The sequence below is a fragment of the Zosterops lateralis genome, assembly GCF_965231275.1.
Source record: "Zosterops lateralis genome assembly, chromosome: 1".
NCBI lineage: Eukaryota > Metazoa > Chordata > Aves > Passeriformes > Zosteropidae > Zosterops > Zosterops lateralis.
In genome coordinates, this window is record NC_139762.1 from 57077857 (window position 1) to 57096064 (window position 18208).

The following is an 18208-nucleotide window of genomic DNA, read 5'->3' on the forward strand; positions in this document are numbered from 1 at the left end:
CACTGCCAAATGATGTAAAAATACTATTTGCTCCATCCCAAAAGGGAACTGCATGGTGATGACTATGTAAGAAACACACAATTCAATCTCCCTCACAACTGGACTCCTCCAAACTGTGTGCAGACCAATACCATTAATCAAACAGACAAGAACATGTAAGCCAAGTGGCAACCAGAATACAGGTTCTGCTTCCTCTTTCAAGAGCAAACTTTTGCTTCACTTTCAAAAAATACCAAACCACAGATTCCTGATATGATTTACTCTATTGGATTAAAAAAAAAAAAATCATACTTCTTTCTCCATGTAGTTTAAAATGGGCATACTAAAGATGATCACCAACAGTAGAGATCTGTATTTTAGCTACAGTGCTTAAGCAACTATTGCATTGAAAAAAGGAGATCTACTTGATAATCTTCCCAGTGATCACACCAAAACTCATAAGCTCGGGTTTTACAGTCAGCTGGAAAGAAACAAGATAAATTCAGCGTGGAATAAACACTTCCTTATTTTTGGAATTTAGGTTAATAACCTTGCAAACTTTCAGAAGCAGATTAATGGACTGCTGTGAAAGGAAAATGGCAAGTACATTAAATATATTCCTAAATAATTTCACTATCTCCTTTCTTCGGCTTATTAATACCATTATTTGATTCAAAATACAGAAAGAATAACATGGTGAAATCATACTCTGTGTGAAATAAAATTTAATATTGTAACTTGAGAATCACAACAATGACCTCAAATGATGTGGACACTCAGTTTTCTCACTGAGAGTGACAAATGGAAATGGAAAGGAAACACAGATGGAAAGATGAAGGAAAAAATAATCCTTGGGTCAATTATTTTGCAATCCAGGCAAACAATCTTCCTTATCTCAGAATGTGTCCAGATGCAGCAAACACACTCTCTGCCTCAACACTATCTTTAGCTCATTTATTTATAGACTGTTAATTTATATCTAGAGGAAAGTGAATATAAAATCATTAAGATCACCAAACCTCTGAGTCAAAATCCATGAGTAGAACAATTTTGTCTCTGATAGAACTGAAGAGATTGTGCTTGTGGATCAACTGGAAGACATCTTTGTGCCTCAAAGTTAGGTAGATTTCCAGGGCTCTGCCATAGCGCTGATCGTAAGTGTACCTGATAAAAAAAAAGATTATAATACATGTAATGTTACATACTTAAGTGTAGGAAAATCACTTATGAGAGAAAATACAAACACACACTAGTATGTAAAACATGTTAGGATACTACTTGATTTTATAAATATCTAAATAGAGCTGTGATCCATTTTTGTAAAGGGAAATAAACATCAGGCAACATTAACTTCACTTCTGTTTATATTGGCCTTCATTTGTGTTCTGATCTGCAGTTTTCTGCATTTTCATTTTCCATTTTCAATTCACAGGAAAATGCTAGCCTTTCAATACTTGGAAACCAATGAGAACACTCTTCAGAGCTAAAAAAACATCGTTCTCTTAAAACTTTTGGGCAGATTGTAACATAGCAATAGACAGTAACTCTTCTTTCTTCAAAGAAGCAGTATGAAAATAACAGTGATCAGGCTGAGAAAATCAAAGAGCTTGATCCCTGTACAAAGTGACCAATAACCAGATCTGTTTTGGCACATTTTCCAGTTATGTATTTCCATCCATGCAGTAAACCTAAACACACAACTTCTTCAATAGTGGGCAAAACCCCCCACCATTTTATTTTCACATGGTTAATTCTGAAATGCACACTTCAGAAAAGAGGTTTCCTTTGACAGCATGAAGAGGAATGCTAGCTATTTACTTTGGAAAGAGGAGTAGGAAATCCAATCTCATGCTTAACAGTTTGCTTTCATAGGCAATGTGAACTTTACAAGGAAGGGTAAAGAATTGCTAAGCTGTGCAATCAGCTCAGTGGAGAGAAGAGAAAGCCAATACTCTGTAGACTGCAGGAAAGAAGATTTCTGTTAAGAGAGGTAAGCAAATATGGATAAACTGCAGTACACTATTTTAAGTGTACTTTTTGTAACAGGATTTTAAATGTGTACTCACAATTCTGCAAGTGTTCGTAGCAAAGTCCTGTTCTGTGGATCTTTCTTCAGGTGATCCACTACAGCTTGAACTATGATTGTGTTGTTGTACAGATCTCCAGGCCACTCTTTTATTAGGGTTGCAAACCCCTAAAAGTATAAGAGATTGTAACAGAAATAGAAAGAATGGCCTAAGGAGCATTTCAAAACATCAAAGTTTCAGCTAAGCCTCTGAGATAATACCCGCTGTCTTTAACCTTTAAGGAAACTTTCATGTGCCCACAAACATGTACAGTGGAGAACACAGATCTTTCCTTCTTAGGGCAATGTTATTAAGATTCATGAAGCTGAGTCTCTTTCAGGTGCTGTAGGCTCTGTGCATCACCTCAACCACTTATGCTACATTAAACAAACTAAAAATAACAGTCTAATAAATAATCAATCTCACAGTATTTGCATGCTCTGAAGAACATTCTATTTAGTCTCTTAAAATTAAAATTCAACTTTTAAATATTGTCATTATTATGGAACTGTCCACTGATAATCTGTTTGAATACATCTGAGAATCTGCTGTCAGAATTCTGCACTGCTAAGGGTATTTGACTGGCAATAACTATTGGACACATTGATGTGGACACATAAGGCTGCAGTACCTCATAGTCACTTTCCAAAAATTCATGCAGAACCATTTCATAGATCAGAGGTTTCAAAACTGGATCTCGTCTTGGCAAGTAACGACTAATTGACTATAAGAACAAAGAGAACAAAGTGTCAGACACGGAATGACATGTAACATCCTGGTATATTGATAGAAAAAAAAATTGTTGTGAAACAAAAGACCAAAGCTATACGCAAAACATGGCCCCTGGTAATCACTGGAGGCCTTATAAACTCATGCTTATAAAGAGCACCCAGAAGTTATTTACTTTAGGATTATACACACTAGAATTGTGTAACTCATTTGAAAGAACTATCATTTGAGACACAGGTGGCAAGATACTAGTTAGAATGGGAGAATCAGCGCATGTCCTTAAGAGACTAGTAGTCATTTAGAAAACAAAACCCACAAAAGACCCCTCAAAACAAGAACGTTTTCAAAATCCATTTTGTTAAGTCTTGGCCTTGTAAAAAGGTAAAAGGATTCATAGCTGAAAAATGTGATGTAGTGGGTTGACCCTGACTGGAAACTAGGCACCCAACAAAGCCACTCTCTCACTTCCCTCTTCAACTTAATAGAGGAGAAAAAATGTGATGAAGGGTTCATGGGTTAAGATAAGATTTGGGAGGGATCACTCACCAAATACCATCACAGAAAAACAGATTCACATTTGGGATAGTAAATGAATTTATTAATAATCAAATCAGAGCAGGATAATAAGAAGTGAAATAAATCTCAGAAACACCTTCCCCCATCCATTCCTCCTTCCTGGGCTCTACTTCCTTCACACCAGAAACACAGGGAGACAGAAAATGGGGATTATGATCAGTTCATCATATGTTGCTTCTCTCACTGCTCAGGTAGAGGAGTCCTTCCTCTTCTCCAGTGTGGGGTCCCTCCCACAGGAGATATCTCTCCACAAACTTCTTTAACATGAGCCCATCCCATGGGCAACAGTTCCCCATGAACTGCTGCAACATGGGTCACTCTACCATTGGGTGCAGTCCTTCAGGCACAGCCCACTCCAGCATGGGCCCTACACAGGCTGCAGATGGTTCTCTGCATCCCCCTCATTCTCCATGGGATGCAGGGGCACAGCTGTTTCACCATGGTTTGCACCATGGTCTGCAGAGGAATCTCAGCTCTGGTGCCTGAAGCATCTCCTTCTTCTCCACTGACCTTGGTGTCTGCAGAGTTGTTCCTCACTCATATTATCACTCCATTCTTTTCTGGTCACAGTAACAACTGTGCAATAACTTTTTTCTTTCTTTTTAAATCTGTTATTACAGAGGTGTTCCTAGCATTGACTTGGTCTTGGCCAGCAGTGGGTCCATCCTGGCACTGGCTGGTATTGGCTGTGATGGACATGGGGGAAGCTTCTGCCAGCCTCTCGCAGAAGCCACCGCTGTAACACTCCCACTACCAGAACCTGAACACATGAGCACAATATACTTGTAATTTTGAATTATGACTTACTTTGAGGTCACCATATTCTATGAAGGGCTATTTTTACATACCCAAATGAAAATTAATTTGAAAATATATCTCTCCATGAAAAAGGTGAGGACATGTGATCAGTTACTGTATAGAAGGTGTTAAGGAATTGCATTCCAGCAAGTAGGAGATGAGAAGCTGCCAGAATAAATCAGCTCATACCCTGGAATTTCAGCACAGCATATAATTAGCACTACTATTCCATGCAACTTGAGGCCAAGATTATTTTCTGCCAAAATAAATCCTACTGCTACCACCTGTCTGGGGTTTGTAACTGAGTTAGGTAGGGTCTGTAGCTGAGGGACCAACATCAGTGAAATTCCTCCAAACACTCAGAGATGTTGTTGCCTGTTGCCTGCTATTGGCACATGGTAAAACAGCATTTTATTACTGAAGTCGCTTGAACAAAGCAGGAGAAAAAACATCTTACTAAATTTTAGACCTTTCCTCTCCCTGTGCTGTTCGGACTTGGCCAGCTTTTGAAATGTAGTGCTGCCAACATCAGTTCCCACAGTGTCACAGAATTTATCAGTTAACTCAGGGCACAGTCTTGCCAAGTGCTCGGGGGTATCATATTCCTGACCCTTCATAAAAAGTCTCTTTTGACCATAGAGAAAGCAAGCTGGACAATAACTGGAGACTCAAAGGCAGAAGACAATCTCCAGTGGCTGTTTTCACTCCCACTTTCTACCTTCCTGCTACCTCTTGAATGAACAACCTTCCCCAAAAGACTGTTGTAACTCCTAGCTGCAGTTGGGCCACCCAGTGAGCTCTGGAAAGGTGCAGTTGCCTTGTTGTGTGTGAGCCAGACTGCTTCATGAAGGAAATTTCTCCTGCCTTATGTCCCATTGCTTTGAAGAAAAATTACAGCCACCTCCTGCAGTTTGACTACCATGCTCAGGAAAGACTAAGCTTACAAGAAGCATGTAAGAAGCATCCAAGTTTTTTTCAAGCCTTGGCACAAAGGTTGGAGGTTACAAACTCTTCCTGTTTTATTTTTAAGCTGCAGTTAGGGAGGCAAGGTCAGACAAAAAGGTTTCTGAATCAGACTGTACCAATTCTTGAACTATGTGGTAAAGTGACTTTAAATAAAAAAGGGATACTACACACAGAAATACTTTCTTCCCTTGTTTCTTTTCAAGATCTGCTTTCAGACTTTTCATCAATAAATATAAAGACGAGCTATACACAAGAAAGCCCATATAAAAGTTGACATGAGATAGCCTAAATCATCTCACCAGTAAGCCAGAATAACAATTACTTATTCCTCAAAGGATATCTAAGAGATGAAGAGCCTGTCATGATAGTGCTGCTCACTGCTATGCCCACTACAGTCAGGTGAAGTCTTTTAAATGTCTTCCAGCCAATGTTTTGGTAAAAGCACTGCTGCTGCTAGCTGATCATCCTGCACCACTGCTGAAAGCCACTGCTCTTACAGCAAACAGAATAGAGTGTATCCCTCATGCCACAACAGCCAGCACTCACAGAGTTTGAAACTTTACTTTGAATCCATCCACCTTCCTCAGCTGCTTGAGCTGAGACATGAGATTTTATACTGAAGTGACTTAGCACAAGTGATGCCGTTTGGGTTTTGCCTTTTTTTCTTTTCTGTGTTGTCTGTATTCTTCACACATATATTTGTAACTCTGTCACCTATTGTACTAGTGCCTAGTTTTCCCAGTACTTTCCCACTGCCTTTCCCTAAGCAGAAAGTCAAAACAAATTCCAGAGCTTCCAGTGCTGTCTTGGTTCTTTCTGGGAACCAAGGCTGAGAACAACTCTTCAAAATATATTCTCATGGACAAAGTACAACTAGTGCTGAAGAGAGGGCCCCAGAGAAGGGGCTTGACCTGAGGGGGAAATTGCATCACCAGTTGTCCTCTTAATTTTTGCTTTTTATCAATTATGCTAATTTCCTAAAACCTATAAATCTGTACTCATCCTTGTAGGGGTGGGCTTTTGGGGACATCTTTCCATAACTTCTCCTGAAGGCCTTCAAATAAAGATCCACTCTTATGTTACCTCCTTACTAAAATTATCTTGAGTTTCATTTCCAGGTTGGACAAAAGGCAACACAAGCACGCAACTCCCTCAAGACAGTACTTCTGGAGGAGGAGAGGAACAGATCACTGCAAAGCTCTAGAATCTTGAAACTGCCACAACTAGGTTTGCTAGAGGACATTCACTGAAGACAAGAGACATAAAGATATCAAAATGCAACCTTTGGTAGCCAAATAGGACCTCTTACTACAAAACATTCAAAAATCCTCTAAAATCACACACAAACAAACAACACCCCACATACTTTGACACTGGGGCATCACTAATTCCTCTGCACAGGAAGGAAATGTCAAGCCTCTAGTTTATTGTCACCTTAGTTATTGGTAAATCATACTAGACTTGAAACATCAGATTTCAGGCAACAACATAAATTGTTTTAATAATTCAGTGCAAATTCTTCCAAGACAATTCTGTTTTGAAATAAACTCTGTTTTCACATCTCAAATAGTCTCCTCATCAGTGCTTAAAGCCATGATAGACCAGTTACAATACGGTATTTAATATCTGCTAGTCACATAAGTAGGTAAAAATTCCACACAAGTGATCCCAAGCATTGCAAGGACCCCTTAATTTAGATCTGGCTTAATTTATTTCATCCTTTATGATACTCAGACATCTTTAGAAATCTGGAAAAAGTTATGTGCAACTGAAATAATGAAATAAGGCAGGCATTTTCCAGAACAGCAACTTGAAGCTGTATAATGTAATGGACTGCATCTCATGTATTTATGAGAATTCCTGGGCCTAGGCTCTAAGAAGAAAAAAGATATTCTAAAAGCTGAAAAGAGCCAACTGTTTAGAAAGGCAGTAATTGAGCAGAGATTTTTTTGGAACAAACCTGCAAATATTTTTATATTTTACAGTATGCTGGATGATGTAAGTGGAGACAAGACAAACATCCCTTCCAGACATTTGCAGCTAAAAAACAAAATGCACCCAAAAGGACTACGAAGCAGTGTATCAAAAGTTCACCTGTACCTGCATACAAGTCCTTTATTGGTTTGAAAAAAAGAAATGGAAACATAGGATTTCATCTTCCAAAGTAGTAGAAAATGCACCAAACCACAAAGAAGTCATACTAAAGGTAAGGCTGGTTTTTTGCACTGCAGTGGCTCTGAAACAGAAGTCAGACATTTCTGAAATTCTTAATGCTGAAACACTTTTGGTCTTTAAACAGAATTAAATAGCTCAAAACCAGCAAAGGACTGCATGCTGTGAGATGTTAATGGTATGTCCTTTTTTGGCTCATTGAGTCTGAACAGGAAGTCATAAAATTCAGAAGTAAACATACATGTTACCAAAGGGAGTGTGCATAATGTTTTCAATTGGTTTTGCAGTGACAGTACTAGGCTTTATGTCCTGTGCAATTTATTAACTGAGACTCTCACATTAAATGTGTACTGCTGTAGTAGCTGGCTGGTGACTAGGGAAAACACCAGACAGCGCAGACTGCTTTCCTTTCTTACCCGATTTCTAGCACACAGCACAGGTCTTCAATGTTGCTTTGCAATTCTTTGACACTTAAAGTTGTGTAACTGTTGCAATGGACCTGGATTTGCCAGAATGACTGGCACCCACAGAGTCTATTTTCCTTAATACTTGCGGTAGGATTTTTAGGACATACTGGAAATTAATAAAAAGTAAATGGGAAAGATGTATTTAATTGTAAGCATCTTTGCAAGTAAAAGCCTTGGGGGTGGGTCTTTTCACGTGGAGACTGCCAACAAGTAAAATATATAGCACTATGCCTCCAATCTTGTTTTAAGACATATATACATCAATCAGAAAGACAGCTGTCTAGAAACAGAGATCTGGGGCAGCAATAGCAGAACAGGGCCATTAAATCTGGTGCTTTAGATACTTGGTCAACACAAACAGTAAGTACAACATACAAATTACTTGAGTGCAGACACAGAAATTAACTTACTTTAAGCTGACCTATTTCTTTAAACTTGTAAACTTCAAATTCCCAGAGTTCTGTGTTTTTGCCAAGGATTTTCTGGCACTTTCTGGAAGGAAAATGAAGGAGATGAGAACGAAAGTAGATAGAGAAAGTAATGTGACAGTAAAGGATTCCTTTCTTCTTCTCTCTATCATGACACTCACAAAAGTGACTTATTTTGCCAACCACCAACCTGGCAAGTAGAGTATGCCAGGTTCTCCTCCTTTCAGACCTTAAAATTTTATTGCATCCAAGAGGACTTACTGGTTATTATGCATTCATCTTTATTGATTAAGGCCATATTAGCTTTCATAGAATCATAGAATGATTTAGATTGGAAGGGAGCTTAAACATCATCTAGTTGAAATCCACACACCATAAGCAGAGATGCCACCCTCTTGGTTAGCGTTATAAGTGAAGTTTTTAAATCTCAGCTGAGCAAAATTGAACACTTATAAAGATACGCTTACACTTGCATGTACATGAAAATAAAAGCCTTGTGTAATTTCAGATCCTTACTTTAGATTCCCATATTTGACACTTTTGTTTATACCTATGCAAAATCAAATTATTGTCTGATGGTCTTATGTGCAATGACACACTAATAAACAGAGTTTATCAAAATCCAAAGAAAACCTTAGTTTTGAAAATCAAGTGTGACTTTGAAAAATCAAGGCTTATTTTCAAAAATATATGCTCCAATTCTAGCTAAAGTGTACAGTAACTTTTAGGTCACTACAGACAAAAAAATGCATGGCATTGCAATACACCTCTATGTTTTGAAACTTCAGAAACTCCAGAACACATAGAAAATCAACATCTGCAAATACGTCAGAATCAATAATTTGTTTTTTCTTTTCCCCCACACAGACACACTTCAGCCAGCAAAGAAGATCTTTAAAACTAGGTTACCGAGCAGCCAGGTCATACTCTCCTTTCTCCATCAGGTGATTTATATAGGCTAAGCCAATGTCCTAGAGGGAATAAAACCAGAGAATTACTTATAAAGGTTTGGATGTGAACTATTTGACTACTGCAAGAATAACCATAACAACAGTGCATACAGCTGGAAAATCAAGGCTCTAAGTGCATCCCCTGATTCTCCTTTACAAGTAGGGCCCACAGAACAGTCAATACAAAATACTTGCATAGACTGCTCAGAGGTTCAACTGAAGGTGCTCTTTTAACTAATTCTCATAACCTCACTGATGCTGAGAAGACTACCACCTCTAATTATTCATGACTATTTGAAACGCATAGCTGATCCTGCAGTGCTTGAACTAGTTCAAAAAGAAGGACACCAGTCATTGTATAAGACATGTTCTTTGTCAACACAAAGTTTGCAAAGGAGGGCAAAAAGTTGGTTGAGGATATAAACCCTAATGCTGCTCAATAAAGTGCAGGAATTACTGAGAACTTAGCAAGACCATTAGTTGTTACATACGAAATTTCCCTTCTCAAAATTCATCACACTGGTCAGTTGTAAAATATTTCTGGCAGGCATTTAATATATATTAAAATTTGGCATGAGCCTCCTAATGCAATCTCAAAACTCATGTCCATTTTGACACAACGCAGTGTACTCACTGCATAACTTAAGAATCTCATCACTAAAAAAAGCACATTGTTTCTAGAAAGAAAAAAAGAAGAAAAAAAAAGTAGTACAGTGAAAAAGAAGTCCTTCTTTCTTAGAAAAAAATAAACATTTGTATCTTCTAGGGCACATTTCTTTGATCAAAATCAAGGATAGTACTGTCCATAGCAGAATATGAACAGGAGTATGCAACAACTTCAATTGGTCAATCTAGTACAAAGTTAGAAAAAAATACACATATACAAGATTTTAGGATTTCATTACACTATAGGAACCACCTTTGCATTTTCAACTTCACCATTCTCAAGAAAGAGGCTGACAGAAATCTTTGTTCTCCTGTGGACCAGGTTCCCAGTGATCAGAGAAGATGTATACGGAAAAGAAATGTAGATCTGGTTCTTTAGGACCTCTGTGCTCTGCTCAAGAGGTGCAGAGGAGCAGTGATAATTACTGCCACCTAAAAATTCCCCAAGGCTACCAGACTTGCCAGGTATTCTGAGTGCAGTGTTATTAGTGAGAGCATGAGTCGTTTTAAATCAGTGTACCACTAATCCTTCACTTAGGGCTTGATGTCAACATTTTGCTTCCTCAACATATTCTGTTGACTTTTGCTTTAGAGACCAAACTCTCAAAACCTGCTTGTATTTCACTGAATTGAATAATTTATTGCAGAGCAAACTTCTGCAAAGCAGAAGAAAAGAAGAAAACCAGTGGGTTTTTTTTTTTTTTTTTTTTTTTTTTTTTTTTTTTTTTTTTTTTTTTTAATTTAGTTTGGTGTTTGTTTTTGAGTTTCTTTTTTTCCTCCTAATGTATTGCCAGGACCCCCTTTAACAATTCTTTACATCTTTTGCAAGGGTCACAGAGCAGTTTTGTTAAATGCAAACTCCGCAATAGGTAATGGCATGCCATTTAAATGTTGATTCAATTTCTGGACTATATGTGAATACAAGTTTTTTAAGACATACTGATATTCAGCGTGCTTATTACATCAGTAATCTGGCCAAAAAATTAAACACATCTTTGAACACTTTGTACAAATTTCAATTTAAAGCAGCATCAGTATTAGTGAATTTTAACAAAAGCAAACAAGCAAAATCTAAAATTAGTGACGCTTTTGTGTCTATCACACCATTCCTCCTTTTGTTTTAAACACTGATACCCTTTGTTGCTCTGTGAAAGGGACTATAAACATGGGAAATTACTATATGTGAGAAAAGGATCTTCTCTTAAACTCTTTACAAAACCCTGTCACATGTACGAGGTATAAGTTAAGAACAAATTTGTCACTCCTGCCTGCAATCTATAATAGTGCAATACTGTGTGTTACTTCAAGCAACAGTAAATTTAATACAAAAGTAAAAGCAAACAAAAACCCCCATCAGAAATCAGAGAAATGGAATTCTTTTCCTTTCAATGCCAATAGCACCTTCATAAAATGCAGATCCTTTCATGTCTCACAGACTAACTCTCCTGTTCTGCAGCTGAAACCAAGAAATCAGATGCCAGTTGGAGTATGCCTAACAGCTATTGCCTGGTGTTATAAAAACCAAGGAACTTATTTGTTGCATCTTACAGAATTCTAAAAGAAAGAAGATATTTTGTTTTGAATAGAAGTTTTGAGACTTACCAAAATCTTGTGCTTTTTTATGGTTTTCTGACTGATCTCAGCCGCCATCAAAGCCTCCTATATTCAAAAATGAGAAAACAGAAATACTAGTCAAATACACAAACTTTCAATACAGAAAGCTCTAGAATTGTATAAATCAACTATTTTTCAGAGTAGGTCGTTGGAAACACTAGAATATTTAATGCCATGGCTGGATGAACAGCTTTGAATTCATACTCAAACAAAAGCAGTCAAGCAAAGAGAAACTACTTTTGTTTCCATCTGGGTTCACTCCACATTATTACATTAGGATCAAATCACAAGATTACAACAAAACACACAATGCAGTCACATTTGATCATTTTCAAATGAGACCCCTCCACTACCAAAATCTGTTAAAAAAAAAACAACAGGAAAAGGGGTGAATGGGGAAGGTTACCTTCCAGTTCCCCAGCCCAAATGTCTTCTGCAGTCAGAATGATTTATATTTAAGTGTAATTTGCTGTTCTTCTACTTCCACTTTTTTTGAATGTACAGAAAAAAGCTGGCACTTTTACAAACAAAAATTAAACCTTTAAGATACATCATAACACGCCTGTCTACTAACTTGAATGGCTTTCATAAAGGCACACACAGCTGTCACTTGCAAATTACTGGAGTCTTCAGGGACCAAATGCTGTGATTTACATACACTGCAAAACTGCACTCATCATATGAGTTTGCTATTCGAATGCAAAAGCATCCACATGGATTCAAACAAATCTGCATGAGAAATATCATGATTATATTAGCAAAAGCAATACATGCTGAATGACTTTTCCACATTTTTTCTTACAATGGTCACACAACAAACATAAATAAGAATTTGCAAGTTAACTTTACGCATCATAACAAATGTTCTACGCCAATAAATGCAGGATATTAGAATTAAGACCACTGTGTGCATGTTGATATTGTATGTAAAAATTTACTAGTTTAGGTGTTTAGATATACATACTCATACACCAATATTTATGCAATCAAAAGCTGAATTGTTTTTTCCCAAGAGAGCTGTATACCTTGTCTTTTAATATTGGATCAGCTTTATTGTGACCAACACTACTTTCAGCATGCACAGCTACAGTTCGAGCTCATAGAATTTTACTTTTAAAAGCATAGCTCATTAGTTAACTCTTCTGCGGTTCTAAAGCCAAACCCCAGTTTTAATAATTTTCAGTGTCAGCTAATACATTTCATAACTGATGATGAGAGCAGTATTTTCAGCATCTAATTCAGCTACATCACTTGGGAGAAATTCTTATTAGTTGTTTCAGTAGTGAGACTAACTCTGCAAGAGATGGAGGGATACATAGTTAACTCCCATCCTTTACAACCAATTAGTCAATGACTGTAGGAACAGAAACTGTCCAATCCAAATGACCAAGCAAAATCCATCATCCTACTCAAATTTCCAAACAATGAAAGTCTCAAGGAAAGAATGACATAAAAATTACTTCATATTTCTTCTTTTCAAGAAGCCAGTCGATGTGGTCATCTTGGTCCCGCTCTTTAGCCACAACCACATCTCTTGGGCTGATGATATAAAAAAGTGATTCACCTTCCGAATACTCCGCAAATTCATACACAGTTTTATTATTATTATATTTTCTTTAAGTAAAGTTCTGCTTTTTAGTACACCCTTGAGGGGAATTTACAAAGAGGAGATGCAAGGAAGACAGCAAGGCTACTCCTCCAGGACAGACTAGTTTAGAAGCTGTATTCTCCAATAAATGAAAACTGGTTTACATGGCAAAATATCTTTCAAAAAATCACTACAGCTTATTGCAAATTCTAATTCATCCACTATGTGTAAACTTTATGATGGTTTGAACCCATTATTATACTTTGAGAGGACTATTACAATACACAGCCTGCAATAAACTTATCCTTCCCATCAAGGTCAAGGCCATCAAAAGCATAAATGATAGATGCCATAACTCCTGGGGACACAGCACGTGCATTTCCAATGCTGCAAGTTAAGGCTATATGTATAATGCATTTTCTTATACCATAAGCCGTTATTTCTGAGTAAGCTCAAAGAAAAATACTGAAAGGTAAAATCAAATGCAGAAGATGACTATTCTGAATAGTTATCATTTGGACAGAACCATGAAGAAACACCAGTACTTTGTACATACAGAATAAAAAACCACTCACTGTCTAGAGCAGTTTCTATAAACACACACAAATACACTCCTGAAGTGATAAGCAAATCACAAAATAATGCTTGTCTTAAAGCCATACAAAGCATTTAGATTTTTCAGGTAAACTAAAATATTCATAAAGCATAAAAGCACCGCTGTGGACATTAGTGTTCTGCTTTGGAAGATGTATAAAGAAATCCCATTTCTACTGATAGCAGCACCAATGTTTTTGAGGTCAGGAGGAGATATACTGTATTTCTAGTGGCTTAAGGGCATAGATGTACACAAAGAGGTTTGCCAAGCCTATGATTTGAAGCATGTTGCCAGAGGAGATACTTAAAATTCAGATTCATGGATTTTAAAAGCCAGAAGAAATGCTTCTGTATAACACAGGCCATATAATCTTCACCAAAGAATTCTGTGTCAGCTTTACCATGCATTTTCCTGAGTTACAACATACAGATCAGAAAACGATCCCATCCTTAAAATATGGCATATAGTGTGCCAGGGCTTAATGCCCCTTCCTGTTACATAATTAAACCTATATTCTAGGTGGAGCTTGCCAAAAGCCAGTTCCTATTCATTCTATTTTACCATTTGAGGTTTGTAATGTAACTGGCAGCTTTGTCAACACAGGGAAGCTAAATATCAGAGTGCCCCTTTTAAGTTGACCCATGTACCTTTTACTCTTGAAACGATAGTTATTCAATCTTTCCCTCTAAAGCAGCTTTTCCAGACATTGTGCCACTCATTTCATATTTCTGAAGACCTTTGCGTAAAAAGAGTTCCTATGGATCACATGTCAAATATCAAATATCAAAGATATTGCCTCCCACAATACTGGACATTACATGAGATATATAGTTCTGCCTTCTTCATCTCTGACCTAAGAGATGGCATTAAAAATCATGATGTTTAAATACACACATTTGTTTTCTTTAATGTGACTAGTTCTTGTGGATTTCCACTCTACACTTCAATGTCATAAGCAATTACAGGTATTCAAGGAGATGACAAAAAAAATTACATAAAAATTAAAAAGGAGGCTAAGTACACCCAAATATTTTTTAAGCAAGGTATGAAAACAAAAAAATATTAAGAACACCTACCTAAATGATAATCACGACATTCATTTTCCTGAAATCCTCGTACTGTTAGTGCATCAGAAGAGATCTCTTCACAGGACTCAGGTAGGGGTTGTACAATATCGAGTCTCGGCCTTGCACAACACTCCACTTCCTAGAAAAGTGACATCTTAGTTGCTTCCTACATGATTTATCTTAGCAACACCAACTGGTGGTCATCTACAAACAAGGCTGAAATTCAACAGCTGCAAATATTCACAAAGATCTAGTACTTTGCACTGGGTAGTCAGCGGCAAATCATACAAGTTGTGAAGCTGCGTTCCACAGAGTAATTGCATCTGGAACTCAAAGGAAACTTACTCTTGGACTGTTTCCTCTGAAGAGATCAGTCTGGAGGAGGAATTATAGACAAGACATAGGTCCAACCCTGAGTTTGCTCACTACTTTTCTGCTCTTGGTCACAGAAGTTTTCAGGGCTATCAGAGATGACTATCAATTGCTTCATCCAACAAGCAACAGAACAATTTGGAACCCATACCCAGCTGGGCTCATGCCCTGAAGGACAGGGCTCTATGAGTCAATGATATTCTGATATTAAAATGATTTTTTTTTTAAGCTGGTGGTTGATTTTAAGCAGCCAGCAGCAGGAAAAAAATAATTTGAGACTAATACAAAAACTTTGCTGTTCTGATGAACTTAATAGTAAAATGAACTTTCGAGTGCAATGCAGGTGGTTATGGTAAGATGACATCATGGATTTTCACCTTCTGTCCAAGTGAAACTGCTGTCTTCAACTAGCTGCATTTTTAATTAAGTCAAAGTCCAAGACAATCCTATATTTTCTACTTCAGGCTGTGAATTATAGCAAAATACAGAATAAAAAAGCAAGGACATATAGAAAGTGGATTTAAAGAGCTCTAACCTACTCCTTTGGAAGACCCACTTGGGTCTTTTCTCAATTTAACTGTTCCATGAAAAACAGAAACCCAAATAAAAAAAAACTTTCAAAGCAAGTTCAATTGTGATCTAATCTGTAATAAGTAAGAAGCTGACATTTGCAAGCTGTGAAATCAAGTGTAGGAAGACCAGTGTTCCTTGTAACTAAAAGACATTTGTAGTGAGCAGCAATTCTGCTGCAAATTCAGGCAGTTTGGGCTCCACACTAACAAGACAAGTGAGTCAAAACACTAACAAAGGAGTTCCCATCACAACAGGACACAAATGCGCCATCAGAGACAACTGTAATTCTGTTCCTTCTACAGCTACCCAGAGAAGTTAGTGAAGTCCAGCATTTGGAGTTTGTTTAAATGGCTAATTAAAAGCAAATAAATGAAAAAACCTCTTTCCTACATTCAATTACCATTGTATCACCTGAAATTCCCTTTTCATCTCTCTTTTCTAAAGCAATTAAAATGACTTTAACCTTTAGCAGTTACTACCTCATTTACACTAGCTCCTTTCCTGTACTAGTTTTTCATTAACAGTGGCTTCCCAATTTCTTGCTCCCTAGTATTTGAACCCACTTTTTCCTCCCTGTTCCTTATCACATTTATCTGCTTTCTTGTCTTTCACTGACTCTCCCACACTGGAGGACTACTGCGCTGACTCTTTCGGGAAACACTGCTGTGACATTATTTTTCTCCTTAATATAAATAAAGAAATAATAATTTGACATCCTCATGTAGAACTAGAAGCTAACCCCACTGATTTCAGAAGGCTTGAGCATTTGTTTGAACCTACAGCATTTCATTGCCTAGCAACTTGTGCACCCAGTTTCTTAAGGTTACTATGGTGATGGTTGTCTAATGCAGACATGCTCATCAAAGAGATGATCAAGAGCATCTGCCATTCTCACACCGCAGCTTCAAGGACTTCTTCCACTGCCTTGCCTTTTATTTGGCAATATGAAATCAGTGTCAGAGACAGACATTTGTCCATGCACAGTAAAAACAGCTGACATGAATTCTAATTTCTACCTATCCACACATGGATCTGTACACAACTAAAGATCTTAGAAGAAAGGGAGATAATGACACCACTCGCCCACAATCATTCATTCCACCCCACACTGACTCTTATTGCTTGAGTTGATCAACTTCACTACTCTCATTTCTTTTGAGATGCAGTGTCAGCAAGCTCCTCTTAAGTCTAAACAAGATTCTTTATTTCTTCTGGTGCAGAAATATCAGGAAGAAAGAGAGAAAAGGATAGAAAGGCTGGGGGAGGGGGGGGGTGCGGGGAAGAAAGGAAGTAAAAAGGAGCAAGAAGGGCTAGCTAGAGACCTTCTCTGTGTTCTGCAAGAAAAAAAGGAACCCAAACATGATTTCTGACAGTTAAGCACATTAGTCTTCAACATCACCTCCACTGACCTTGTTTTATGGATCACAAACGTTTCAAGCACTGTCCACAACAAGCAGAATACAATTTTTTTTCTCAGATAATCATATTTGTATGGCTAGTTTAACGCCCAATTCACAGGCCAAATTAATTTGAAGAAACTCTGAGATAAAAAAACCTACTGTTTTTTCGGAAATCTCCTTTACATATGAAAGAATAACAAGCTGGTCACAGATAGGTGCAAGTCCACTGATGTAGAATTCAGTGTCAAACTGGAAAACTGAAATACAGGAAAGAAAAACAGACTTAAAAACATGAATGTGTATGAACTACTACCTAAGAAAAACTCACTGATTTTCAGAGACAATCAACAGCATACAGCACCAATTCAGAGAACTGAAGATTCAACACATGGAACAAACCCAGAGATTTCCCAGTTGGATCAGATGAAAATCTACATTTAATAGATTAAATTACGTTAAAGCTTGCAAAAAGAAATGTTTGTGTTCCAGGATATGCTAAAGATGGAACATTTGAAATGAAGGTGCAGTCTGATTTTCAGTAATCACATTGAAAAAGGAAGCAAAACAAAAATCAAAAATGAAACAGGCAATAGGTAGCACAATTTCATTGGTTTGCATATTCACAGCAAGTTCATGTGGCCATAAGAGAATTGCACTTGCTACATCTATTGGTATATAAGAAAACACAAAGAACATTACTTATTTATCATAATTTTAAACATCACAGAATAATTTACAGATATACTCATTACAAAGAAAACAGTGCGTAGTATCTCTTCTTGTTCATAAAACTGAAAACATAATTTTCTAAAATTGGTCTTGAAATTAAGATAGTTACATGAGATTATTTCAAGAAGGAGAAAGAAAGTGCTGAACTGTATTTACAAAAAGACCTAACAAATGGGACCTCTGCCACAGAAAAATCTATTTTTATTCTGCTGGACTTACAATGCACCCCTTTTTTGCGAGCTCCTCTCGTGAAGACCAAAAACAAGAATCATCCAAGTGTTTACATTAGCAAGCCTTGTAATTATAATCTTTTTAAAAAACATCATATACTTCATTATTTTCTCCCAAAACATGGTTTTAGGAGAATCTAAGCATAAGTAGGAAACAAAAGTTTCCTTCCTTATTGTTTAGCATATTACACTACTAATATATATATATATTTACTAAAATTTACTAATTATTTTAGCAAGGCA

General features: G+C 37.1%; 1 protein-coding gene across 1 annotated transcript in view; it reads right to left on the bottom strand.

The window, feature by feature from the left end:
* VPS41 (VPS41 subunit of HOPS complex) overlaps positions 1-18208 on the bottom strand; it is a 112347-nt gene that overhangs the window by 20181 nt on the left and 73958 nt on the right. Inside the window, exons 11-19 of the mRNA XM_083861567.1 lie at positions 17166-17263; positions 14671-14800; positions 12872-12987; positions 11400-11456; positions 9091-9152; positions 8164-8245; positions 2677-2769; positions 2046-2173; positions 999-1143 (exon numbers count right to left, since the gene is read on the bottom strand). Of these exons, the coding sequence (XP_083717693.1) occupies positions 999-1143; positions 2046-2173; positions 2677-2769; positions 8164-8245; positions 9091-9152; positions 11400-11456; positions 12872-12987; positions 14671-14800; positions 17166-17263 (911 nt within the window). The remainder of the gene's footprint in view (positions 1-998; positions 1144-2045; positions 2174-2676; positions 2770-8163; positions 8246-9090; positions 9153-11399; positions 11457-12871; positions 12988-14670; positions 14801-17165; positions 17264-18208) is intronic.